The sequence below is a fragment of the Hibiscus syriacus genome, unplaced genomic scaffold, assembly GCF_006381635.1.
Source record: "Hibiscus syriacus cultivar Baekdansim isolate YM2019G1 unplaced genomic scaffold, ASM638163v2 tig00111234_pilon, whole genome shotgun sequence".
Classification (NCBI taxonomy): Eukaryota; Viridiplantae; Streptophyta; class Magnoliopsida; order Malvales; family Malvaceae; genus Hibiscus; species Hibiscus syriacus.
In genome coordinates this window covers 709182-735830 of record NW_024063028.1, presented here as the reverse complement: position 1 = coordinate 735830, position 26649 = coordinate 709182, and the positions used below count along the sequence as shown (strand labels likewise).

Here is a 26649-nt window from a genome sequence, read left to right as displayed (position 1 = left end):
TTGGTAAAATGACCGGAAACATTATTAGGCGCTACCAGTTTATTATTGTTGGTCACTTTTATCGGAAATGTTAAAAAAATGATGTTTATGTAAAAATAATAATATTTTCGGTTATTTTTTACTCGTTTTGTTATTTAAACAATAACAAAACTGGTAGCACCTTTTTTTAGCCGCACATTAAGGTGTCGGTTCCCATGTTTTGTTAACTCCCTTTTAACATGTTTTTTCCAACCATTATTGCATCATCAAAAACTTGTTCAGTTTCCTCACCCTGCAAATGTTGGTTTCCGTAGCTATTTGTTTCATTCCAATCCAGTGGAGGGGACATGAAACAAATAAGCAAGAGAGCCAACATTTGCAGGATGATGAAACTGAACAAGTTTTGATTATGCGAAAATGGTTGATGGATTACTGTTTTTTTATATAAAAAAGATGAGCTAAAAGAGTTAACGAAACATGGATGAGCGGTGAAAATGACGTTTGAATTTTCTGCTGCCACAATGCTAAATCAGAATCTCGTTCTAAAGAAAAGAGAGAACGATGATAAAAATGTCATCAATAGCATCCGAGATAACAATGTCTCGAGCACAAGTTGGATAATCAGAATCAACTCCAAAGGAGATGACATTGTCGATGCATATCAGGCTAAGGCATTGGTTGCACCATTTGCAGAGCGCCGGTGTACCAGAAGTGGAGACGCATGCAGCATCCACGTTAACTTTTATCGCCCCATGCACTGGTCTGGTATCAGAAGTGAAGAAAGATTGAGAAAATACATATCGTATTAAATTGTTAAAAATCTTTTTCAGAAAAAAGACAATGATAATAAGAAAAAACTAGAATTTTGAACATGTGTCCAACACTTTCGTAAATCTAATTAGGGCATAATTTGTAAAATTCAACAATCAAGAGTAAGGGAAAACCCTAGTAGTAAAAATTATTTGGGTAAACTTCACATGGTCACAAAATTATACGACAGTTTTATTTTGTTAAACAAAATAATTTCTCGCTTAGATTATTACATTTTATCTTCGTTTCAATTAACCTATCAACCGTTAACTATAAAAATTACTGATGTCATAGTTAAGTAAATTTGTATCATAATATATTTAATTTTCATTACTTACACATTTTTTCAATTTAGTTTTAATTTTAATGAAAGCTCCTGATTCAGTGTCAACACTCGAAACATGTTTTTAAATATAGTTATGAAGTGTATTAGCATTACCAACCTTGATCAATGGAAACAATCAATAACAAAATGCTCTCTCCCTCTCTCTCTCCCTCTCGCTAAATATTTAATTAAGAATCTTAATCTTGCTAACTATGACACATTCACAACATATGGTACACCATGTCCTATTCTTCCAACATTTCCCAAGCTCAAATTCACAGTGTCTTCTTTCCTGTGCTTCGAAATATAAAACATGTTCTTCGTGTGATGCCATCTACATAAGGCCTGCATATGGATTGGCCGGTTGAACCGGCGGCACACCTGAGGTGAAGGGTGGACGGGGACTTCGTAATTGCTGAATGGATTTGAAGGTTGCTGTTGCGGGGGTGCCATCATCATCATCTGTTGTTGTCGCTGTTGCTGCTGAAACATAAAGCCTGCTGCTGATTGGCCATTGTTGCCATCTGGACCGAATATGGATCGGCGACCATGTTGGACGCATAAAAGGGTCATGCGCTGGTTGCTGCATCATTGCACCAGACATAGGAGCTGGTTCCCATTGATTATAGCTAACGGTCTGGTTGCTTCTTCTGATTGCATCATCATAAAGGCTGTCCAATGTAAGCTTATCGAGTCCTCCGGCCTTTCGAATTAACACAATTAAAAAGGACTCTCGAATTAATACAATTAAAAGCGTCAGTGCAACATGCACCTATATATCATATTGTGTTAACAATGAATGAAGCACACATATTTATAATCTTGTATGAAACTTTAGCATACGTAACATGCGATGCCTTGTATATAACACACAGTTTGAAATATATAGAGAAAACTATCGAAAAAGTACCAGTTTGCTGGCGGCGGCAGCACTTTCATTTGAGCTCGGAGCAGTGACAAGTGCTAATTCCCAGCCTGTAGCACCACTTGCTTGAACAGGAGCAGCAGCAGTAGTTGTTTTTCTCTGTTGGCATACCATCAATTAAACATAAACACAATTTTCCAATAAGAAATAAACCATTGAAGCACAGTTGATTCAACTTGAAACATTACAAGAGAAATTGCTTGGGACTTATAAGTTTAAAGATATAATACAAATCTGAAACTATTCATATTAATTTATGCAGTTAGAACCAAAAGCGAGTTGTTGAGCTTTCATGTTGTCTATGATTGAATTACTGTAAAGGAATGAATTCAAACTCACCCAACAGAGACATAGCTAATGCCAAGGCATTCTTCTCATCCAACTCTGAAGCAACGGGGACGGGATCGTTTAAATTCTGTCAACAAAATGAAGAGCTCACAAATGAATCTAGGGGCAACAAGAAATCAGATGTACCTGCCAAGTTCTCATATAACAATATAATAGGTATGCAAAAAAATTGAGGAAAATTCATAGTTAAACCTATAAACAAATCATATGAACTGCCATGTTTTCATACAACAATACAACCGGTAACAGTGAAAATTACCAACAATCAGGTTGTTCAACAATAGGCTCTTCCACTTTCTCCACTTTTTCGGGTTCAGAAGGCGGTGATGGTGAAAGTTTCTCCTCCACCTCTGGGGTTTTCTTGAACTCAATGGCCAACACTTCCTTGGGTTTGTCGGCCTAATAGTTCAAAAGTAAAATGTATGACATTAATATTAAAAACTTGAGTAAAATTAACAAACAAGTATACTTCAAACAAGACTTTTATGTGAAAAATCAAAAGAACATATATCATCGAGATGGTAATAGAATATTATACGAGTAATAACTCAATGGATGGAAGAACGAACATTGGGTTGATCCTTATATATTACTTCAAACAATATGTGATTTTCAAGGTCTGCACATATGGGTGAACCATCAATCATTCAAGGAAATGTGCAAACAATCACACTCTTTGCTTACTTCCGAGACAAACTTAAAATCAGATTGGTTTGTTTTCCTCTAACCATCAAACAAAACTAATTTTACAAATTCATAATCTAAACAGGATGACATTTTCAAACATAATGTATATATTATATATAGCAAAAGCACAGATATATACAAAATAAATCAATTTATTTTCCTGTAAAACGAAAATCAATTTCATAGAGGATTTCAAGACCTGATCTTTACGAGCTGCTGAAGCCAGTGGAGCTTCTCTTACATACTCTTCCATGGCTTGTAGAAATGATGTAGGGGGCTTCAGCACAAACATCAAAGGAAATTAGTTTTAAAATGACATATCAGAAGAACTCACGGAAAGTGAATCAGTTCCAAAAGGAACCAAACGTGGAGGACCCTAACCTGCTCTATCTTAATAAACCTTTCTCCACGCCCTACATCCAGACTTTTACACTTCATAAAATTCTGAAAGCCTCTCTGCCTGCAAACAGAAAGTGATAAATTCCCCCGGAGTTTGAAATCCTCATCATTTGAAAAAAGAAGACATTAGCGATACTGGCACAGCAATTTACCTGTTGCCCAGCTCTCCTGTATATGTCCAAAGCCTTCAGAGCATCAGTACGTTGCATCTCAAGAACTGTAATCGTTCAGGGCATCATATTTTCAAAAATCACTAAATAGAAAAGCAACTTATTTAGATTAATACCACAGCTTACCTTGTCTACAAGATTGACTGTATTATCACTAATAGCTTGATAAATTTTGACACTTTCTGAAGCAACCTGTTTGAAATGACAAAAAAAGAAAGGGAAGAGAATGTAATCTCCAAAATCACTCAACGAATATGGGGAGTGTAGACTGGTAATATGTCTAAAAAGTAACATACCATTGAAAGTGCTAACCCAATAACAAAATTATGAACAGCCGCACCTTGTGGCTGCACAAAAATTCCGTTAATACTCCCACTGAATAAAACCAAGAAGAAATAGAAGGTACACTAATGCAACTAACACAACCAGTTCCAAGCCATATCCATGTTAGCACAGCGAGGGGCAGTAAAAGCTCACCTGACAACCATAACACGAAAAAGAAGCTGTTGCAAAGCTGGCAGCTGCTCAAGCAACTCAGCAGTGTCTAAATCTTTGGTTCTCTGCAAGAAGATTAATCTCTAAATTTTCCCGACAGTTCAGTATAGTTAAAATTCTAAAAAGTTAATAAAAAAAATAAGGTGATCACACAGTACTTTCTGTGAGTTAAACTTAAAGCCCACAGTTACAGAAGTGCATGCACGATTCTAGGCACTAAAAGCTAGAGGATATTACAAAGGGATGCAGAAGAGAAGTTTTGAAACCTAATGTAATTTTCTATATGATAGGTTAAAAAATTGTATGTGGTGCCTTAAAATGAAGCATGAAAAAGGTAGATTATTCAAAAGCTAATTTGAATCATCCCTGATTAATTTTCAGTCCCTTGTTTTCTTTTGGTACCATGCAAAATTTGGAACTCTATAAATGTTTCTTACAAATACTGACTATGATGTTGCAGGAAAGCCATTAGAAAAATGGCAACAAACAATGCCTCCCAAATGAAAATTGAAAGAGGTAAAATTGGAAAGATGTAGAATCAAGAATAAAGATTATGTATCGAAATAAGCTTCTTACTGGGTGGTCCATCTCTATATCATACTTCAAGACACGGAAACATTCCAGCCTCTCCTCCAAGAATAGGGCATAAGTGCGAACCCATGCAGAATAATCCAAGCTGCAAAGCATATAGTAGAGGATCTCATAAACAAGGAACCTAAGTTTTATTAAAATTAATGGTGTGGATTCTAATAAGGGAAGATAAGGTACCATTTGGGCTGGATTCATCCTTGAAATGAGACATGTTAAGCATATGGCTTCTACTTCTGCCATAATTAATGAGTTCTTCATGAAAAGTAGGGTCCACCTCCCTCAAAGCACGATGAATGACGATTAGAGTTTTCAAAGCAACCTAAATGCCAAACAAAATTCAGTCAACCAAATTCCGCCAACATCCATGAATTATAATATAATTGTTAATGATTGCTGAGATTGACTTCCCAATTAAACTAATATATGAGCACTGAAGCTCGACAATTATTCTTCATATTCCAGTCACCATCTAGTTAACTAAGAACCCATAAATAGATCATCTCTCTGATGCTTTCAGTATTCTTCATAGTGGCACATCCAATCCATGAAAATCACATCAAAATGTCATTAGCAATATTAACATACCGCCCAATTATGCGTCCTTGATAACCGCCTTGCAAGAGCATGGATGCAATACGACATCAGCCCGAGGCCTGGTAGCTGAAATGGCAGCAAAAATTGCTGTGGAAAGGGAGGAAAGCAAGTGTTATATAAACTCATTTATAATGTTCTCTTTCTATGCAAATTAAAACTCAAACTAAACAATATCATTACCATCCACACTGGAAAGTTATAAAAGGAAACATGGAAAACAAAATCCCAGTACCCACCTCTAATGTTTTTTTCCCTAGCTTGGCGCTCGTAATGATTTGTGGCCTTAACTATAGCAATATCCAATTCCTGCGAAATGCAAAAATCCATATCCAAAACGGGTCAGTAACATCCATAGCTGAAATAACCATATTGATGTTGATTGTTATTGAAATCCACCTTATAATCACTATTGACTTTAGCCAATGAAACAGTGGTGGTATCTTTGAGGGCTCCCAGTGCTTTCCTAAAGGTTGTGCCTCCACTAGACATTCTATCTCCCTCTCAAATCTCAACCACAAAATTCTAACCACGCACACAAAAAAAATTACTCTCCTTTCATAAAACATCAATTTTCATAGAAACGGGCAACAAAATTCACCTTAGAACACCAAGAATAAATATTACTCCCTTGATCATCAAAAACGCAATCTTTACCCTCAAATTTTGGCATTTGCAAAACACCAGTTAAGATCTATTTACCAAACATCATAATTGTCTACATAATCCATAAATAATTTAACTTTTAGCATAGATTTGAGAAATTCCCATCACAAGCAAACACATACACTCAACGTGAAGAAACAAGCAGTAACCGATATGGAAATTAAGAAATTCAAACAAATCCCCCGCAAAAAGAAACCATATCCCACGATAAAAAAACAACCGATCAGAAGAAAGGCCAACCCAATGAGCAAAAGAAGAAAAAAAACCCATGGAAACAAAAATGAAGCTAAAAAACATCAAAATTCAATCAAACAAAAAGTCCCCACCTTTGACTTGCCACCCAAAGGATGAAAAAGATCTAACCATAGAGAAATGAAAAGAAATGGACAATCGAGCAACAAGTATAGAGTTATATTAATCTTCAACACAGTATATTGAAGAATTGAAAGATCGCCCATCTTAATAAAAAGTTTTACCAGCGGCTGAATCAGGGAGAGAAAAATTGGTGGGTGGAATTATGATCTTCTAGATACAGCGAACAGATAAGAGCTTCTTTGAGTTCAGCTGTGTTTTGTTGGGTCATCGGCGTCGCTGTTTTATTATTATTTTTGTGAATTGCAATATTTTTTTAGAAAAAAATCTAGATTTTGGGTTTTCTTATTTGTCAGAAAATACGGAAATAGTACTGCCGGAATTGGCGAGTGAATAATGCGGGGCTTCGTTACTCTGCGTTTGCTCCCACTGCACCCGTTTTCTTTTTTTTTCGCTTTTATTCTATTAATTATGGATTAAATAATATTTTCATTTATAAAGATTTTTTAATTAATTTGTAATAAGTACAATGTAATATATGTTTAAATATAATATAATATTTTAATGCCGATGTCACTTGATTCGTGCTGATTTACTTGCTTTTGAATGTGTTCGTATTCAGTTAATGTTTGTTTAATTTTTCAATATCAACGTATGTATTTGTTTATTTTTTAAGATTTTTTGTCTTTGGTTCGTTTTCGTTCTCGAACATATTTTTTTTATTAATCTAAAGTATTACAAGTAATATATGTTATGAAGATTCTCAATCATTAAATAATGAAAAATCAAGTACATTTGTAATCTCTGATGCTCGAATCTAGGACCTCTAGTGATAACATTCATATTTAACGACTGAGGTAGCTTGATTCATGGCAAGTTCACCAACAAGTCCATTGATATGTTTAGAAATGATAAATTATGCTTTTGATCCTTAAGCTCCTTATACTTTACAATTTGAATTCCAAAGTTCATAATGTATTCCAAATTTTTATTTATATTCATTTATTCAACTTAATAAATGAACGTAAATAAATATTATACGAACAATTCAACTAGTTGTATATAGAACGTTTTGTTTATTTGCACTCTTAAATAACTTTTAAAAAAATTAATTTAATTTTTAATCGTAAAAAATATATGATACTTTAAAAACTTGTCTTTCATAATTTCACATGTGACATAATTTATATTAAGTTTGATTTTTTTATAAAATATAAAAAAATTATAAAAACGAATATTTTTTATTTTTAAAATATTTTTATAAATATTTTGAATGTAACACATAATTTATAGATTTGAGAAATTCCCATCACAAGCAAACACATACACTCAACGTGAAGAAACAAGCAGTAACCGATATGGAAATTAAGAAATTCAAACAAATCCCCCGCAAAAAGAAACCATATCCACGATAAAAAAACAACCGATCAGAAGAAAGGCCAACCCAATGAGCAAAAGAAGAAAAAAAACCATGGAATGAAGCTCTTCCTTTTTAAATTTTTTTTTTTTTGCTCTCTGGGTTTGTTTCATTTCATGATTTGGTTCATTGGATTGTTGCAATTATTTTGATTGATTATGGTTTTCTGGGGTTTGAAGGGTTTGAATTTCTCTGTTAGTACTGTTTCAACCATGTTTTTTGTTGTTTTCTTCACATATATATACTCCACTTTGTCGGCTGGAAGTGACTTCGATCATAAAGTTCAAAGATTTTGATTGAATTTTGCATGGTAGTTTAGTTAATACATTGAGAATGGCGGCCTCAGTTTTTTGCCTACTTTGTTTGTGGCAGTTATCAAGATCCGTTGCCTCTGGGATCGAAATGAAGTCGACGATTTGCGGGGCGATCACATAACATACTCAAATTCGGACAGTCATGAAGTTTTATTTGAACGACAATCTAGTAGATAAGGTTTGTTCTGTAGAGTCCTGCAGTTGCACTAGGAAGATCACTGTGTGTTGGAAGGCTATACCGGCGCTGTGGTTTGGACGTTTCATTAGGTGACATGCTTCGTTTGAAGTTTCTAATATTTAGTTATGAATTTTATCACATAGTATGAATAAATTATTGCAGCTGATTTACCAGTCGGAAGAGAACGGAAATTATGCATGAGCCCATGAAAGACGAGATACCCAATGTAACCCGGAAGGGAAGAATATCCCAAAACATTCGGCCTCGACCAAAGTAGGGATGGCAAGCAGCTGCTGGAGTACTTCTAACCTGTGTTTTCTCTGCCCCCGTCTTTACAGGGAAGAAAAAGCAACTGACCACACTGTTCTTTCCAATGATGTAAATACAAGTGAGTCTTACATTACCTGTATAACGTGCTCATCCTGTTTTGGTTTCAAGTTATGAATGGACGGTTCCATTTTCGCAGTTGATTCAGCTGGCCATCGGAAACGAGTGTTCGCTCCCTTCCTGAGAAGGTTCTGCCCAGCCCACTCAGGGTACCGCCTAGTCCTTCAAGATTCTCGACATCTTGGTCTCCGCAACTCAACAGAATAGGGTCAGTGCATCTCAATATGACAGGTGACCAAAGCTACCCAGTAATTTTCACCTGCACTAAAGATAGGTGGAGGGTTTGGAGCTGTTTATAAAGCCCAGCTAGATTCGGCCAGGTGGTTGCGATTAAACGATCAAAAAAGGTAAGTAAATCTGCTCATGTTGATATTTTTCCTGCAACTTTTTCCCCAATGTTGAAGCTCGTTTTCTGTTACCATTGTCTAGAAACATTTTGAGAATCTGCAATCAAAGTTCAGCAGTGAAGTGAACTTCTAGCCAAGATCGATCATAGGAACCTTGTGAAGCTACTTGTTACATTGATAAAGGAAAACGAAGGCTTATCATTACGGAGTATGCACCAAATGGTACTCTGGCTTTACATAGTTAACTTCCGGGATGACCTATGTTTGGAAGCAAAAGCCTCTCTTATTCGACCAAAAGAAGGCATTCTCCTTTCTCAACGTACGAAGAACTGAAGCACATGGCACAGCTTATCACGGATTGGAGAAGCTATATTGTATTAAATCAATTGATCATGTGACTAGCTAATAAGATATCATTTGGATGGTAAGTTCCCTTCCCACCGTAACCAAAGTTTTCGGTCAACGATATTGTTGGAGGCTTAATATATATTGCTGCTAATCCTGGCAGATCAGCATGGAAATTTCTGGATTTCAATCAGCGTCTTGAAATCGCCATTGATGTTGCTCATGGGCTTTACGTATCTCCATCTGTATGCAGGTAGCAATCACACTGGTATACAGTCTTTTATTTCAGACACGCCTTCTCATAATATAGTTTTATCATGAACCAGAGAAGCAAATTATTCATCGAGATGAAAGCATCCAACATTCTTCTGACAGAAAGCATGAGAGCTAAAGTGGCCGATTTCGGGTTTGCAAGAGTTGGACCTATGGACTCGGATCGAACTCATATTTCACCAAAGTGAAAGGCACAGTTGGTTACCTTGATCCCGAGTACATGAGAAACCTATCAACTCACAACCAAGAGTGATGTGTACTCTTTTGGGGTTTTACTCGTGGAAAATTCTGACTGGCCGCCGTCCCGTGGAGCTAAGGAGATCGCTTGAAGAGCGTGTGACACCTAGATGGGTAAGCTTTTCCTTGTTCTCTAGTTTGTGATTGTTTCAGATGATCACATGGAGTAGACACATATTAGAGTCTAGCTTTTTCTCCTTATGTTAAAACAAAAAGATTCTCATGCAAGGTAGTGAAGTTGGGTACTTGGGGCTAAGTTACCCAAGGCCTAATATATTCGGTCTTCAAAAACAATAACTCGGTGTTTGCATCTTGGAATTCAAGGTTTTAGTATCCATACAGGCATTCCAGAAGCATAATGGACAGGTTAGAGGATGGAAGAAGTTGTAGATGCAGAGATATTAAGGAAGATGTTTGCCTTTATATTTCAATGCGCACCCCATTAGAAATGACCGTCCGGAGATGAAACACGTGGGAGAACAGTTATGGGCAATTAGAGCTGACTACGTTAAAACTTCGAGGCGTGGGTGAAACACACAATCCAGTACTTATGGATGGTGGAAAAAATCCATCCTTGGATTTAATCCCTCTTTAACGGAAAGGAAAATATATTCTGTTATTGTAACATTTGGATAAAACTCAAAAAACAGAAGTATTTACCATAAAACCTTTAACCTTGACCAGCGAAATAATGCAGCATACAAGAGACTAAATCAAAGAGTCAATATAAGATTTTGACTTACCTCAAACTTCTACTGTAAGGGAAAAAATACAGATTGCAGTAGTTCATTCGATGTGATTCCCCACCGGATCTGATTAGTCTTCGCCAATCACGAAGGTAGGGAATGCAGTTTGATTACAAGAGTACAAGACCATTTACAGTTTTCCTTCCAAGGGTAAGCCCCATATGCGATGACTGAATGAGATTGCCGCGCCTAGAATATTTTCAATAAACGGGGCAATTGAAGCCTCAATCTTTTCCACTACTCCTTACCAACAATGGATGCAAACTGAATATGTGTTCGGGCATGAAATCGTGCCTTGTTAATATGCCCACAACAGGTGCTCTCTGCAGTCACATCAGCCATTTGAATGCAATTAGTAACCCAGGTTGTCAACGATATTGTTGGAGGCTTACTATATATTGCTGCTAATCCTGGCAGATCAGCATGGAAAATTTTGGATTTCAATCAGCGTCTTGAAATCGCCATTGATGTTGCTCATGGGCTTACGTATCTCCATCTGTATGCAGGTAAGCAATCACATGGTATACAGTTTTTTATTCAGACTACGCCTTCTCATAATATAGTTTTATCATGAACCAGAGAAGCAAATTATTCATCGAGATGAAAAGTCATCCAACATTCTTCTGACAGAAAGCATGAGAGCTAAAGTGGCCGATTTCGGGTTTGCAAGAGTTGGACCTATGGACTCGGATCGAACTCATATTTCAACCAAAGTGAAAGGCACAGTTGGTTACCTTGATCCCGAGTACATGAGAACCTATCAACTCACAACCAAGAGTGATGTGTACTCTTTTGGGGTTTTACTCGTGGAAATTCTGACTGGCCGCCGTCCCGTGGAGCTAAGGAGATCGCTGAAGAGCGTGTGACACCTAGATGGGTAAGCTTTTCCTTTGTTCTCTTGTTTGTGATTGTTTCAGATGATCACATGGAGTAGACACATATTAGAGTCTAGCTTTTTCTCCTTATGTTAAAACAAAAAAGATTCTCATGCAAGGTAGTGAAGTTGGGTACTTGGGGCTAAGTTACCCAAGGCCTAATATATTCGGTCTTCAAAAACAATAACTCGGTGTTTGCATCTTGGAATTCAAGGTTTAGTATCCATACAGGCATTCCAGAAGCATTAATGGACAGGCAGAGGATGGAAGAAGTTGTAGATGCAGAGATATTAAGGAAGATGTTTGCCTTTATATTTCAATGCGCAGCACACCATTAAAATGACCGTCCGGAGATGAAATACGTGGGAGAACAGTATGGGCATTAGAGCTGACTACGTTAAAACTTCGAGGCGTGGGTGAAACACTACACAATCCAGTACTTATGGATGGTGGAAAAAATCCATCCTTGGATTTAATCCCTCTTAACGGAAAGGAAAATATATTCTGTTATTGTAACATTTGGATAAAACTCAAAAACAGAAGTATTATACCATAAACCTTAACTTTGACCAGCGAAATAATGCATGCATACAAGAGACTAAATCAAAGAGTCAATATAAGATTTTGATTACCTCAAACTTCTACTGTAAGGGAAAATACAGATTGCAGTAGTTCATTCGATGTGATTCCCCCACGGATCTGATTAGTCTTCGCCAATCACGAAGGTAGGGAATGCAGTTTGATTACAAGAGTACAAGACCATTTACAGTTTTCCTTCCAAGGGTAAGCCCCATATGCGATGACTGAATGATGAGATCGCCGCCACCTAGAATATTTTCATAAACGGGGCAATTGAAGCCTCAATCTTTTCCACCTACTCCTTACCAACAATGGATGCAAACTGAATATGTGTTCGGGCATGAAATCGTGCCTTGTTAATATGCCCACACAGGTGCTCTCTGCAGTCACATCAGCCATTGAATAATGCAATTAGTAACCCAGGTTAAAATGTTATCTAAAATGAGAACAGTCGACATACTGAAAGGAAAGAAACTGATGGGGCAAAGAAGGGTTGAAAGCTATGGTTGGATTAACTAGCACGGCCAAATAGTGCAGGAAACTTTGAAATCAGAATGCAGAAACATGAATCAGACAAAGAATGAGGAAACAAGTTTTAAGGCAAATGAATATGAATGACAGTGTTTCTTACTCGGAGATCTTGGGTATGACGAGTAGGTGCCGCAGACCAACTTCACGGAAAAGTATGAGTGCCTTAGCTAGTGACATTGTCTCCAAAACTGTATATGGTGAAGCGTTGGTAAAAGGGTGTAGATCCAGGAACATCTCCATCTCTCATCAGTTAATTCTATGTCTTCAATCTTGTCAACGTTACCTAATCCCCTCTTTGCAAAATCGTCTGCCGAGAAATGCTTAAAAGCATCACCGACACCTAACGGATAGGGGTGGACAAGAATGCTTTCTTCTTTAGCAATGCAATAAGATGAGCACGGAGTATCAAACCATATAAAACCGAGGATTCAGAATATGGAGATACATCTACAACTGGAAACCCATGATGCCTTGTGGTTTTAAGGATGTGCACTATATTCCGACCTTCTCGATTCCATGAAATAGCTGAAGTGGGCCAGAGACAACATCGGCAACAGTCAGCTGCCTCATATAAGGTTCAGCATGAGTTTCCAGGTAGGAAACTTTTACTTTCATAATAAGGTCGTAAATGCTGCCGTTAAAGCATCAGCTACAGTCTTGGAAATAAGGAGAACAATCATTATCAGTGGCAACAATAATAGGTTATTGGTCAATTCCAGAATTATAACACACAAGGAGACTGTCATCCTCATAGATCCACCAAGAAATGAAGCCGCGCCAAGCACAGCATAGAGAGACTGTGACTAAGATTTGTGTGAGAACCAAGTAACATTCCAATGAAGCGCCCATAAGCTGCTCCAGTTACTATCACAGGTACAAATAGACCTGCTGGAGCAACAATCCCGTAGCTTAAAATACTAAGAATGAAGCAGGTGATGAAAAATATGAGCATTGTTGAGAGCTGAAACTCAGAGTCGGTATCCTTGCTAAAAAGATTTCTGATAGCATCATCATTTGTGTTGAAAATGAGACTTGCAAGATCATTGTAGTGATCATGAGGGCATTGAAATCTCTTATAGTTACCAGATCGACCTATTGTGGGACAGGCTTCAGGTGCATCCAAGGGGCATGGTTGGCAAGATGTAAGCCATGGTAGTCCAAAAAGCAGAACCGATGTGAAAACGAGATTGTGCAGGCAATAAAAATTTGATAAATAATGCCTTTCCTGAGAGGAGAAAATAAGAAGGGTAATAAGAAAGGAGAACGATCGGGTAAATTATATTATACCAGATTCTGAAATGGTAATCGGTGCAAACAACACAAATCTTAAAAATAGAACTTACTCATAAATGAAGTTGTAAACTCGGAGAACCCTGATTAAAAGGAAATTATACAAACTTCCTAATATGCCCCCGAAATTATACAAACTTCCTAATATGCCCCCAATAACTCCAAGAACAAGAACAGGAGGAACATCAGCTATGTGATATGAAACATTTGCTGAATAGGCGTCGAACATTATCAAACCCCCTTTACCAAATAGCCCGCATTTGCCACTAAACAAACATCAATTAGGGCTCGAAGTATGATTGCAACCACAGCAGTTGTAAAGAAAGATCTCCAAAGAAGGGCACTTCTCCACCTGCAGAACAAAACCAGGATATATCTTTAAGATGCCAACTTTTGGCTGTTGGTCTTGTCAGAAAGACATCATGAACACCCTTCCATGATGAATAAAAGGCAGGCGCTGCTATACTATTGCCTAATACGAATCGGGTTTCATTAAACAATAAAAAAGATAATGAAAATGAGACGAGCGCAACCGTAAAAGATATCAACTAAGAGCCCGCACACTGATGAAAGGATGGTTAATATATCAAAATGGTGCTCCAAATGGAAGTATCAATTTACGTACCAAGAGCCATTCTTCAAGAGCAAACAGAACGCCTCCAACTGGGGCACGGAAAGCAGAAGCAATTCCAGCTGCTGATCCACAGGTTACAAGATCTCGTCGGTCTCTGTCATTCTTAAAGAAACGAAGCCACCTCCATGTCAAACCGTATTTTCTCGATCCGCCCTGTCCGAACAATGATGCAATGCATGAACCAATATGCACCATAGGCCCTGCCTTTCCAACCACCAGAGATGAAGACACTGCAGAAATGCTTCCTACAATCTGCACATTTAACACAATTATCAATCTCTACACTATGGAAGAAATGGAAAAGAAAGAATAGTGGCTGTTCCTCCTCAATTGACAAAAAGTAGGGGATCATTCCATATAAATGTTGAATTCTGAAAGCACAGAAACCTACAATTCGATAGCTAGATAGGTATTAACTCGGTTTATTAGAATCAACAAATACAAATAGATTATAAAAATTTAGGGGAAAAAAGCACTTCACTCTGCATCAAGCTGAACATCACAAAGGATCTTCCATACAATAACAATTCATCGTTTGCAATTAAATTTTAAAAAGATAAAGCAAATAACTACCTTAACCATTAAAGTTCGTGGTGAAAATATATCCGGAGCATCGACACCATTCAAGTAAGCCTTCACTTCCGGTATACCTGAACCGGCAGCGGCGGGAGAAATAGAAGCCGTTATGATGGCGGCAAAGAGAGTAAGGACCAGATTTGATACAGAAAACACTGTAAATGCCATCCCGCACCTGCAAAAATAAATAAACTAAAGGTTTATTCAAAACTTTAGTATTTTTAAAAGCGAGACAATAGTGGAGCATGGAAGAATTTCTAGCTGATAAAGTAGTTCGAATATTTGGAGCAAATTAATTCCGGGGAAAAACAGGAAAAATAGTAATATATGAAATTCAACAGTTATTCAAAAAGAGAAAGAAAAAAACGGATAAAGGACCTTCGATCCAACATCATGTTTGAAGTGACGACGAACTTAACGCCGGCGATATTTCTCAACGGCGAGATTATTGAAGAAACCAACGAGACTGACGAAACCGCCGATCAAGAAAACAGAGGAGCCATTTCATGAAAATATATTGAAAAATCTGGATCTTACCACGCGTCCTCCAGTCCTGTTTGAAGAAATCATTCTCCGCAATCCTTAAAAAAAAGAGCAACACCGAACCGATTTAAAAAAATCAGCAGAAAGAAAAGAAAAATTATGTAGAGAGAGAAAGAGAGAGAGATTTACTCGTAGTCAAGGCTTTCTATAGGGCAGACGTTGGCGCCGACGATGGCGACCTGAGAGGTGGAATTAATGGATCGTTGCTGGTGAGAGAGCAAAGAACGGTGAGGGGACTCATGGTCTTGGCTTTGGGCTTGGATTTGGTACGGTGGTGCATTCTCTGTCATGGCCTCAAACGGCGCGGAATTTTGGAGTGGCTGATGAAGCTTGGGCGGAGACGAATTCCTGTAGAGACTGACAGAGGAGTAAGAGGAGGAACGGAAGATCGAGGAATGAAGAATCTTTGTCTATGAATTATTAAAATAAAGGATAAAATAATATGGGGCCCAGCAGACTGTGGTTGAAAAATAAATATCCATATTATACTGTTTTTCTGAAATAAGTGTATCAATTTTTTTGGGATATTTATGTGCATAATATTATAATCATTATTATTTTAGATTTTTGGATTGCTATTGTTATTAATTTTATCGTTAAATGATATATATCTTTATAAAATTAAAATATTATATTTAAAAAATAAACTTAAAATTATATATATATATATATTAAAATTTATGTGTCTAATGTTATAAACATTATTATTTTAGATTTATGGATTGTTATCGTTGTTAATTCTATCGTTAAATAAAATATGTCACCTTTATAAAATTTAAAATATTTATATTTAAAAATAAACATAAAATAGATATATATATATATATAATATATATATATATATATATATTAAAACCCAAAAATTTATGAAACCTTTCCCAAAACTTTGAAATTTTCATTTTAATTTTATATCTACGCTCGCAGTGAATATTTGTTGTCGTTACCATTGACTGAACCTCTAGCAAACCCTTCACCCGATGAGCAATTGAACCCTAAACCAAAAGCCAACAAACAAAACAATTATGACGAATCAAACTTTCAAAATTCACGACTCCTAGATGACTGACGAGTAACGAGAAGGGTGAAGACGACGACGAGGGAGATGCCAAGGGTGATGGGTGAAAACAAGGTAAGGGTTAGGGAATTTAGGAATGATTTTAGGAACTTTTATGAATTATTTTTTTTTTGTAATTTTAGAGAAATTTAGGCTTTTTAAATATATATTTTTTAACTTTTGTTTTAAAATTTTAAAATTATCGAATACAACATGTTTGGACACTTATTTTTATATTAAACTTTTATGAAATATAACTATAAAAATAATGTCGGATTACAATTCATTTAATAAAATGGTAAACTACTATTTGGTCATCTAATTATTATTTTGGTTTTTTTTTGGTATTCACTATTTTTCCCCAAAACAATCGCCAATATACGTTTAGTTTTAGTTTGTATTTGCTATTAAAAAATGATGATGTTGGCATATCACCATAAAATAATATCATGTATTCATTGAAAATAATCAAAAAGAAATGTCATGCCAGTAGTTTTGTTAATTTTTTAATGTGACCAAAATAAAACCAAAACATAAAGTTATTGATGATTTTTAAAAATATTAGGTGATTAAAATGATAATTGATAACTAAATACATAATTTATCCATAAATATAATCATGGATGTAGGATATCACTATTAGGAATGATAATGAATTCGGGTTGGATTGTATCTTTGATTATTTAAACTCCACTATATATCTCCCATCCTATTTATTCAATTTAAGTTAGATTTTTTTTTATCTAATTTAAAAGCTGATTTGAATATTATAGTAAAAATTGATTCAAACATAAAATTCTTATTTTTATTAATAAAATACATACATAGTTAGAGATATAAAAAAATCTATAATATTAATTATCCTTAAATGTGAAAAGTCATTTATACTTTTTCTTGAATCATATCAATTCCGATATCTTATTTTAAATTAGAAATCAATTTAATTTTATCTTTCACAAAAATAATTATAATTTTTAAATTAAAAAAACATGCTATAAGATTGTATTGGAACATGTGGGTTTGGGTAAAATTGTGATCTTAATCACATCCTATAGTTTAAAAGTCTATCATATCTCTTTTCATTATTACTTGAAAAAAATGATTTTATATGGTTCTAATTTGTTTTTTCTTAGATAAAATAAAATAATATTAATTTATTTAATTATTTAATAAAATATTATTTATATACACAATACTTGAATTTGAAATTTTAAGAGATACTAATAATCTTTTATTTTTTTTAATTAATCATATCTGGTCTATTAACCGACTAATCAGATCAGGGTAGAGGCGAGGGTAACCCTCCCAACCCAGTTTGCTCCATTCGTAAACGTCAAAATTCGAACCACTGACCTAACTTAAGAACCTAGTACCTCATCCCACTAGACCAACTGATTTTTGATAATAATTTTTTTTTTACTTTTAAGATAACTGATTTATTTTTTTAATTTTTAATTTAGATAAAAAAAGTATAATTGAAAGAGATATAATAGAAATAAGGACATATTGTTTGACATCATCGATGACAAAGAAAGAGATCAGCCAGGACACGTCCGTGTGGTGCTGGCGCCAAAAGGATAAGATCAGAACATGATACTTGTACATGATTAGGGTAATAGTCACACCACCTATTAATAGACTAGGCTAAGTACATGTTCAGGAAATATTTTATCATGTCAATTAAATTAAATTAAATTAAATTAAATTAATATTATTGTTGGCATGTTTTAAAAATATATTATCATCGGTATACTATTTAAAAGGATATACAATTAAATATATTTATTAATTTTGACGCTAATGATTCGTAAAAAAATATTAAATAATTATAATCCGATTCACCATTAAAATCCAAGTATAATGATAAGATTATTTCAATGTTTATATAGAATCACTTTGTTCCATATTATTCTTTATATTTTAGTAACACCTAATCTTTTAATTTAAATCAAAGCAGGCTTTATTAAATGAAAATAATAACTGACTAATAATTAACACATGTGTTGACATATTATTTTTTACATATGTTCAATTGCTGACATGACATGTACTACATCACCTAAAGTAGTATGTATCACGTCACTTAAAGTGATACATGACATGTGTTATGTTAATAATTGGACACATGTATAAATATTACGTCAGAAAATTGTATTGAATATTAATTATGTGATAATTTCTATCTAATATAAATTATTTTAATAAAAAATTAAAACGTTGTATTAAAACGCTAAAATAAAATATAGACAGTTAACATAGGATGTCGGATTCAGCCTCAACAAGCCCAATAAGCAACATGTTGCATGCCGAACGCAACAAATCTTAACTTTGATCCACATATCGCGAAGGTTCTACTCGACTACTGCTTTCCATTCATGGGCTGCCGTACAGTTGCAATTAGATCTTTTTAGACCCAATCATATTTAATATGATTTGAACACAACAGTGAAAATTACAATATAATACGTGGGAAAACAAAATACGATGTAGAACTTTAAACATATTAAAATTTATACAAAATAAATTATAATAAATTCTATATATATAATTTTGAAGGCAGTTTCGAAATTATGTTATTATTTTATTTAAAATAAATTTATTATTCTTCATTGATGATTTTTAAATCTTATAATTTTTCTTATCAAGCTCGTCTTTATAAGTAAATGCGAATAGTTTTTTAAAATTGAGGTTTTAATTTAATTTTTAATGTATAATTTTTCATAATCAAATTATTCATGACTAATTTTTGAAATTTATAATTGTTTATCTTCTCGAAAAAGAATGAAGAAGCATGATTTGAATTTGAATAGAAATAATACCCTAATTGTGTTTTGCTAATTGTACGAATTTTATTAGCGTATGTTTTTGTACAAATCGATTGAAAATATTATATTTAATCATTTAATGAGTATATGTTTAAAAATTATATTTAAATATTTTAAAAACTTATATACTCTTAAAAGAAATATAAACATATTATATTATTATTATTATTTATTTATTTATTTAGTTTAACCGAGGTGGGATCGAACCGGATATTCCATTATAGGTCCAACAATATCGAGATTCGAGAAGCAACCCATTACCAAATATACTCTTGCCCATTTCAGTCGCCACTAATTTAAGCAACCCACTTTATTTTCACTGTCAAATTATTTAATTTTTTATTTATGAAAACTATGCATACCAGTGTAGTACTTTGCTCTAAGACGAGACTATTTGAGCCGTTAATATTGGAAATTCCACCTTTTCTTTTCTTCTTCTTCACAGATGCAACCAAAACAATCCCATTAAAACTTGGCATAAAAGATTAGATTTTTTTCAATGGGTCTTTGACCCCAATTTCCCAGTACAACTCCTTTCTTAAAGACCCAACCTTAAACTCCCCCACCTCTCAATTTCTCTTCCAGTTTTATCATCAAGGATTTCCCATATTCCAAAACTCTTGTCTCTTAAACTTCCCAGGATGGTTACTAGGAACGTCGTCGTATCGTTCACGACGGCGGAGAAGCACAGGAAGAGATACCCCGGAGAGGCTAAAGGTTTCGTGGAGGAGATGAGGATAGTGGCTATGAATTGCATACTAGAGACCAAGCAAAGGAGGAGAGAAGGAAGGAAACAGCCTGAAGAACGGACCGTTAAGGTATGGGAGCCCACCGTTGATGGCTACTTGAAGACCTGGTTGATAGCAGTGGTTTACGATACGCTTGAAGGGATTATTGATAAGGCTGTTTTTCCTAGCTGTAAGCTCCCCCCCCCCCCTTCAGTGCCCTTTTTCTCTACGTTTTTCTTTGAATTCTAGTTCCTATGATATTTGTTTTCAGCTATAGTTTTGGAGTTTTGTAATTGATTTTAGAACCAAATCATCTGTGAGAAGGAGGGTTTATTAAGGGAAAATAAGACTAGACTGAAGCTTGAAGTTCTTTATAGTATGATACTTAGATGTTGTTATAGGATACTGTTGATTTGAACAATTTGGTGTGGTTGGCCGTTGGTGGTTTAACCTTCCGGTTGATGGGAATAAGTTAGTCTCGTCTATCATTATCGGTTTGCTCCTTTTAGTTTGAACGAAGAGCTGCAGACGGATAATGGTAGTTGGTCGGTATTGCTAGAGAGATGATAGCATAAGGGACGAGATCAAATTGTACCCGTCCAGGTTCTAAAAGAAATCAGTCTATAATGGACCTCTAAAACCAAAACGATCAAACCAAACTCACTTTCTCAAAATCCAACCCACTTAAACTCCCTGACAACCACAAAAAAAACGCTCATGATCCGTCGTATCTACCAGACTTATGGTGCATACGATCAGTCTGACTACTATGGCGAAAAAAATCGATAAGAACTCAGATTGAATGTCTTTTTTCCATGAAATTCTACATGGAATGACAAATGAAGAATATAGATTGTATGCCATTACTATGCCAATTGCCAAGATTTTTTTTTTCATTTCCGGGCTTCTGTTGTTTGGTTTAATGGTTCGATGAAGGATTCAAATAACCCTTCACATGAAAACCGAAGCACTTTGCCATTAACACAGATGATTGAATTGTAGCTGTTTAATCCTTGAAATGCATGCCTTTAAATGTATCAGTGGTGCTTACTTGTGTTAAACCCGGAGTTACAGATGCTTTGTAAATTGTAATGCACCACCCAGTTCCTAGCTGTGCTCGTATCATATGCTTGTATGTGCTTCTTGAGTGTGGTATTTATGGTTTACGATACTCCTAGAGAAAGTAAAGTGATAAGCGTGGTCTGTTCTGGTCTGCTTCAGATGCTGAATTCAGAAGCACTGGATTGGAAAGGTCGGAGAAGTTGGCGATCGATTTACAGTGGTTCAAAGAGCAAGGCTATGCCATTCCTGAACCAACTTCTCCCGGTGTTACGTACGCCGAGTATCTTAAAGAATTATCCGAAAAGGATCCACAAGCATTCATATGCCATTTCTACAACATTTATTTTGCACACTCAGCCGGTGGCCGGATGATTGGGAAGAAGGTAAACACAATGTAGGCTTCAAATGTGTAAAGTAAATTTCTTGATCCTTATCTACACTGTCTAGAATTAAGCACATGTCGTTTTGCTCCTACCTATTCATGCATTTCACCAGCTTCTATATAGGGGATATCCCATAGCCATAACCATAGCCATACTTGTAACATGTTGAATGCATACACTTCCAACAATATCTATGGTCCTTAAAATATCCACACTTAAATGAGTATTAACTTGATTTACGAGATCGAGTACTCGAGCTCATTTAAACCCTACTCTTTCTATCAGGTAGCTGAGAAGATACTTGACAACAAGGAGTTGGAATTTTACATATGGGATGGTGACCTTTCTCAATTGTTACAAAACGTGAGGGACAAGCTGAACAAAGTAGCTGAGGTAATATTCATTGTATGATTGCAGAACTCTTTTGTAAACACCATTTCCATTCTGTTCCCTTATGACTTACACGTATTTCATGTTCCTCATCGTCGCTACTGAAGAGCTGTACTCGAGAGGAGAAGAACCATTGCTTGGAAGAAACCGAGAAATCGTTCAAATATTCGGGAGATATTCTGAGATTGATACTGTCATAGGTATGCCAAGCATAACTGGCATAGTATGTTCTGGCCTTTGTGTTAACAAATCTGGAATTGTTATGGGATTTCAAGTCAAATAGTCAACACTGTGGACTGAACTTGTAAACATATTTATCAACTTTTAAACGTATTCCTTGATTTTTTCCCTTCTAATACTGTTCAGCTACTTGTAAAGTTTATATTATATTATATTATATTATATTATATTATATTATATTATATTATATTATATTATATTATATTATATTATATTATATTATATTATATTATATTGATGAATACTGATTTAGGTTCAATATTATATGGATGAATGCCGGTTTAGGTTCAATATTGATTTAGTTTCTTTTGTTTTATGTTGTAAAGTTTCTTTCCTTGTTTACGCTCCCCTCCCTAACATATGAGGTGAAATTTTGTCATTAGTCACTCTACTATTTATAAATTGTAAGTTTAGTTTTTATTTTTCATTTGAGTTAACTGGATCACACCTCCTCAAATTATGACCCTCGTTCCATATTGGTCCATAAATTTTTGATGGTTTCCATTTCATATTTAAATTATTATGATATCATTCTAAATTAGTCTTCAAGTTTTTGAATCTTCCAATTTCATTCTTAAATTGTGACATTCATTTTAAATTAATCCTCAAACTTTTGAATCTTTTAATTTCATTTCTAAATTCATTCAAATATGTAATTAGTTTCAACCACAATTTAAACTAGTTCTTATTCAAACATATAATAATATAGATTGGTTTAAAATATTAACAGAGTACATGATTAGCGTATATTAATAATTTGAGATGAAATTGAAACGTTCAAAGTTAGAGAAATTTTGGAATTACATATGATATACATTTTATTACAATATTAAAAGTATATAAAATAACAGCGCCTGTAGCTCAGTGGATAGAGCGTCTGTTTCCTAAGCAGAAGGTCATAGGTTCGACCCCTATCTGGCGCGTTTTAATCTTTTTATGCTTGTTCATATTTATGTGGCTACATCCTACATCAGTGGTGGAAAACTTATCCCCTGCTTCTATTTCTATGAGTTTTTAGTCCTCACAATTTACACCTGTGGACGGTACCACCAAGACACTTGCCCCACTTTTCATTCACACATCAACCATCCAACTTCTGGAAAATACTCGACCGCCATGAAATTATAAAGCTCTTCATTTTGGAAGGCAAAGCCAGCTTTTCCACCCATGCCTGAGCTTGTTCAATGAATTTGATACCCCCACTACCTTACAGAAGTTTCAAATTTATGTCTTACAAATTACAGACTTTATTAGAATCTCTTACCTATTAAACAATTTACAGATGTGATTGCATGAACCAACTACCTTACTGGAGTTTGACTTCTTTTGCTGAATGATTTAGTTACTTAAACCGGAAGAAATTGTTATGAGATTGGGGATAAACGTGATGCTGGTGCGAGTAAAAGACATGGTTGAAGTTCGAGTGCATGACCAATGCCAATTCCCTTGAAGCTAGTCTTCCTAATTCATCAAACTCAGGATCCATGGGTGGAACGAAATGAAATCATGCATGGCTAGACCCTTTTCTTTGGAATCCATTGCCAGAACTGTGCAAATTTACTAAAAAAAAAGAGCAAATTTGGTGACTTTTTTTTTTTCTACAAAGCTTAGAACTTCAGAGAACAGAGAAAAAGAAAAAGTGGGTCTGTCAATTGTACCACTAGGTAAGGCTAAATGGAAGCAGAGTCATTTATCTCAAGTGAATTACTCAAACACCCTTGGCATAGCAGTTTACATCATCACATTATGTCAATTGCTAACTGGAACTAGGGGGCAATAAGGTCAATTTCCTTCCACAAACAAACCAGGAACCAGCATCTTATTAGATTCTTTTTTTCTTGTCAAAAACCCCAAAAGAAATATTGCTTTGTGGCAAATACAGCGCGCAGAGAATGGCTAGTGGCTTCTTGTTGACTGCTGCTTCATTTCTACCTTCCCAAAGTAAGCCCTTTTCTGATTCTTAGTATAAAATTCAGTACTTCATTACATAAAAGAAATTTGAGGGAGAGGGTAGTGAAATATGGGCATATTTTTATGTTTTCATTGAGCAGAAATATTATTGAAAAGAATTAATCACATACTTATTTCCAACAGGAAATGAAGTTGGTGGTCTTCTGGGACAAATGAGGAGCTCATTCCAAGGGAAAGTAGGATATAAGCAATGTTTTTTAAGAAGAGCATCCAATAGTCCTCGTGAAGGCAAACTTCTTGTTGCATCAGTGGTTGTTTTTTTTTGAACTATGACATTTGTTTCTTTTTTTTAAGCATTTATTTCCTCCTGGAAACTTTGAATTCTTAAATGATAAGTGGTAGATGCAGATAAAAGCTTTAGTTTATGTCCAGATTGGTGGCAGGAAGTAGTAATTGTGATTGAACTGATTTCGAGTTATCGTCCAGGCTTTAATTTGTAATTCATGACTTGAGATAGTTGTTTTGATGCTTGGCAGCTTGGGAGGAAGGTCCAAAAGAAAGAAACTGTGGTTCCTGACCCGGATTATCGCATACCAGTTGTCCTACTCGGTTGGTTCTCTGCATTTTCCATACTCAGAGATGCATCCTTTTTTTTTGGTATCTTGGTTGGTCTTGAATGGCATCATGCAAACTTTGTAAGTTTGCCTATTTTGTTTGTAGATGAATAAAATATCAAAACTAGGACTATAATAGTTCTTTCAACAATTCGTTGTTTATTTCGATGTTGTTTATTGTCTGGAGATTAGGACCATTCTAACTATATGAGCCAACCTGCATTCTGGTCTGAACTTTGTAAGTTTGCCTATTTTGTTTGTAGATGAATAAAATATCAAAACTAGGACTATATAGTTCTTCAACAATTCGTTGTTATTTCGATGTTGTTTATTGTCTGGAGATTAGGACCATTCTAACTATATATGAGCCAACCTGCATTCTGGTCTGTGAATAAGGTTGCATTTATAGTTGCATGAGTTTTGCACTGGTTTGCAAGCAATCTTTTAATGCCTCCTCTGTTCGTTGTTTGCTTCTTTACTATTGAAATAACCATCTCTTGATTGATCTTGTTCTTTATAAAAAATGAATGCACAGCATGGTCTGCTGTTAATATGCCGTCTTCCCGTTTTCGAAGTTATATTCTGAAAAAATATTTATTGAAACAGGTCTAGCTGGTGGATTAGCTTATACTGATAACCTATTACCAGCTGCTCCTGTTGGTCTACTTGGGTTGCTTCTGTTGTTCCAGGTATCAATAACTAGAAATAGTTTTTCGTTGAGACGAATCTGAATTGCCACCATCAGAAGAGCTTTACTCCTTTGATGAAATACAAAGCAGTTTATAAGATACCATTCTGATGAGATCCACAAATCTCCAATTTCTACATCATTTTAGTTTCCATTTCAATATTTTAGCAGCAACCAGCTGACAGTTTGTTCTTGTAGACTACTCGAGTTAGATTTGTCTTCGATGACGAGGCACTGGTTAGTCCATTCTTGTATGCTTTCTTCATTGTTGCGGATTTGGTGCTAGATTTCTCCACTTACGCATATGTGAACGATGACATTTGTGGTTTTAGGAGGTGAAAGTAGGGGACCAGCTTCAGGATTCAGGTGAAAATGTCTTTGTGGGTGGTAAAAACCGTTGGAAGTAAGTAACCTTTCCAACTTCTATCCAAGTTCCAAAAGGGTAAGCCACTTACCTATCTATTTTACCGCAGGTACTCATCATTTGTGAATTGGGAACTTTGGTGGCGAAGTTTTCCAATTCTGGTGTATTTTAAGGAGACTCAGACAAAGCCTGAAGGACAAGTTCACTTTTTCCCAGTCATTTTTGTAAGTGTATCTTGCCCACCTTTCTCAGATCCGTTTATTTGGTTTTGAGAAAACTCGAGAGATGAAAGTATACCGCTCAGTCACTCGAATATTATAGCTGTCGATACATGTTAATACAATCTTTGATCTGTGATTATTTATTCTTTGAAAAATTGTTACAACTAGAATGGAAAACAACTCTATGACGTGATGGTAGAGAGAGCCGGTCCTTCGAAAACTAGCGGTCCGAAATAATCAAGAAGATTTGGACTTATATTATGAGAGATTCCGAGATCAAACTTCAAAAGCATAAGGTTTGAGTGAGTCACAACTCCAACAGGCAAATCTTGTAATGATCTTTACAGTAACGTCTTAAACCTTGCTACTGCAGGTTAAAACTTGCCGTGCCTGTCATTTATTTGAAGCATCATGAAGTGCATATTGTATCTCTAGACTGCAACTGGTCTTCATTGTCAGATCTATCATGTATTAATTCACAATTTGTACTGTATTCAACTATAAAAGATGTAAGATTCAAGGCTGTATATATTAAAGTTTCATGGTTTTGCAGGGGTCCAAAATTTGACCAATTGTAATTGATTATTCTCATTAATATG

General features: G+C 35.2%; 1 protein-coding gene, 1 non-coding gene and 3 pseudogenes across 2 annotated transcripts; 3 read left to right on the top strand and 2 right to left on the bottom strand.

The window, feature by feature from the left end:
• Positions 1-1191: 1191 nt before the first annotated feature.
• Positions 1192-6591, bottom strand: LOC120156647 (annotated as a pseudogene).
• Positions 6592-10473: 3882 nt separating this feature from the next.
• On the bottom strand, positions 10474-15969 carry LOC120156646 (annotated as a pseudogene).
• A 715-nt stretch (positions 15970-16684) lies between these two features.
• Positions 16685-22227, top strand: LOC120156710 (annotated as a pseudogene).
• Positions 22228-23102: 875 nt separating this feature from the next.
• On the top strand, positions 23103-23175 carry TRNAR-CCU. Its single transcript has one exon. It is a non-coding gene; the product is annotated as a tRNA-Arg (tRNA).
• Positions 23176-24085: 910 nt separating this feature from the next.
• On the top strand, positions 24086-26613 carry LOC120156611. Its single transcript, XM_039167914.1, has 9 exons — positions 24086-24193; positions 24347-24474; positions 24700-24772; positions 25384-25466; positions 25664-25702; positions 25798-25868; positions 25939-26053; positions 26219-26346; positions 26424-26613. Exons 1-8 carry the CDS (start codon positions 24145-24147, stop codon positions 26285-26287), a joined length of 627 nt encoding a protein of 208 aa, XP_039023845.1. The 5' UTR covers positions 24086-24144; the 3' UTR covers positions 26288-26346; positions 26424-26613.
• Positions 26614-26649: the final 36 nt, after the last annotated feature.

Bases quoted from the DNA above. Each gene is read 5' to 3' on its own strand.
- LOC120156611 (XM_039167914.1), top strand. From the start codon at position 24,145: ATGGCTAGTGGCTTCTTGTTGACTGCTGCTTCATTTCTACCTTCCCAA. The intron at 25,467-25,663 runs GTATCAATAACT...TTGTTCTTGTAG, and splicing joins GGTTGCTTCTGTTGTTCCAG to ACTACTCGAGTTAGATTTGT. The intron at 25,869-25,938 runs GTAAGTAACCTT...ATTTTACCGCAG, and splicing joins GGTGGTAAAAACCGTTGGAA to GTACTCATCATTTGTGAATT.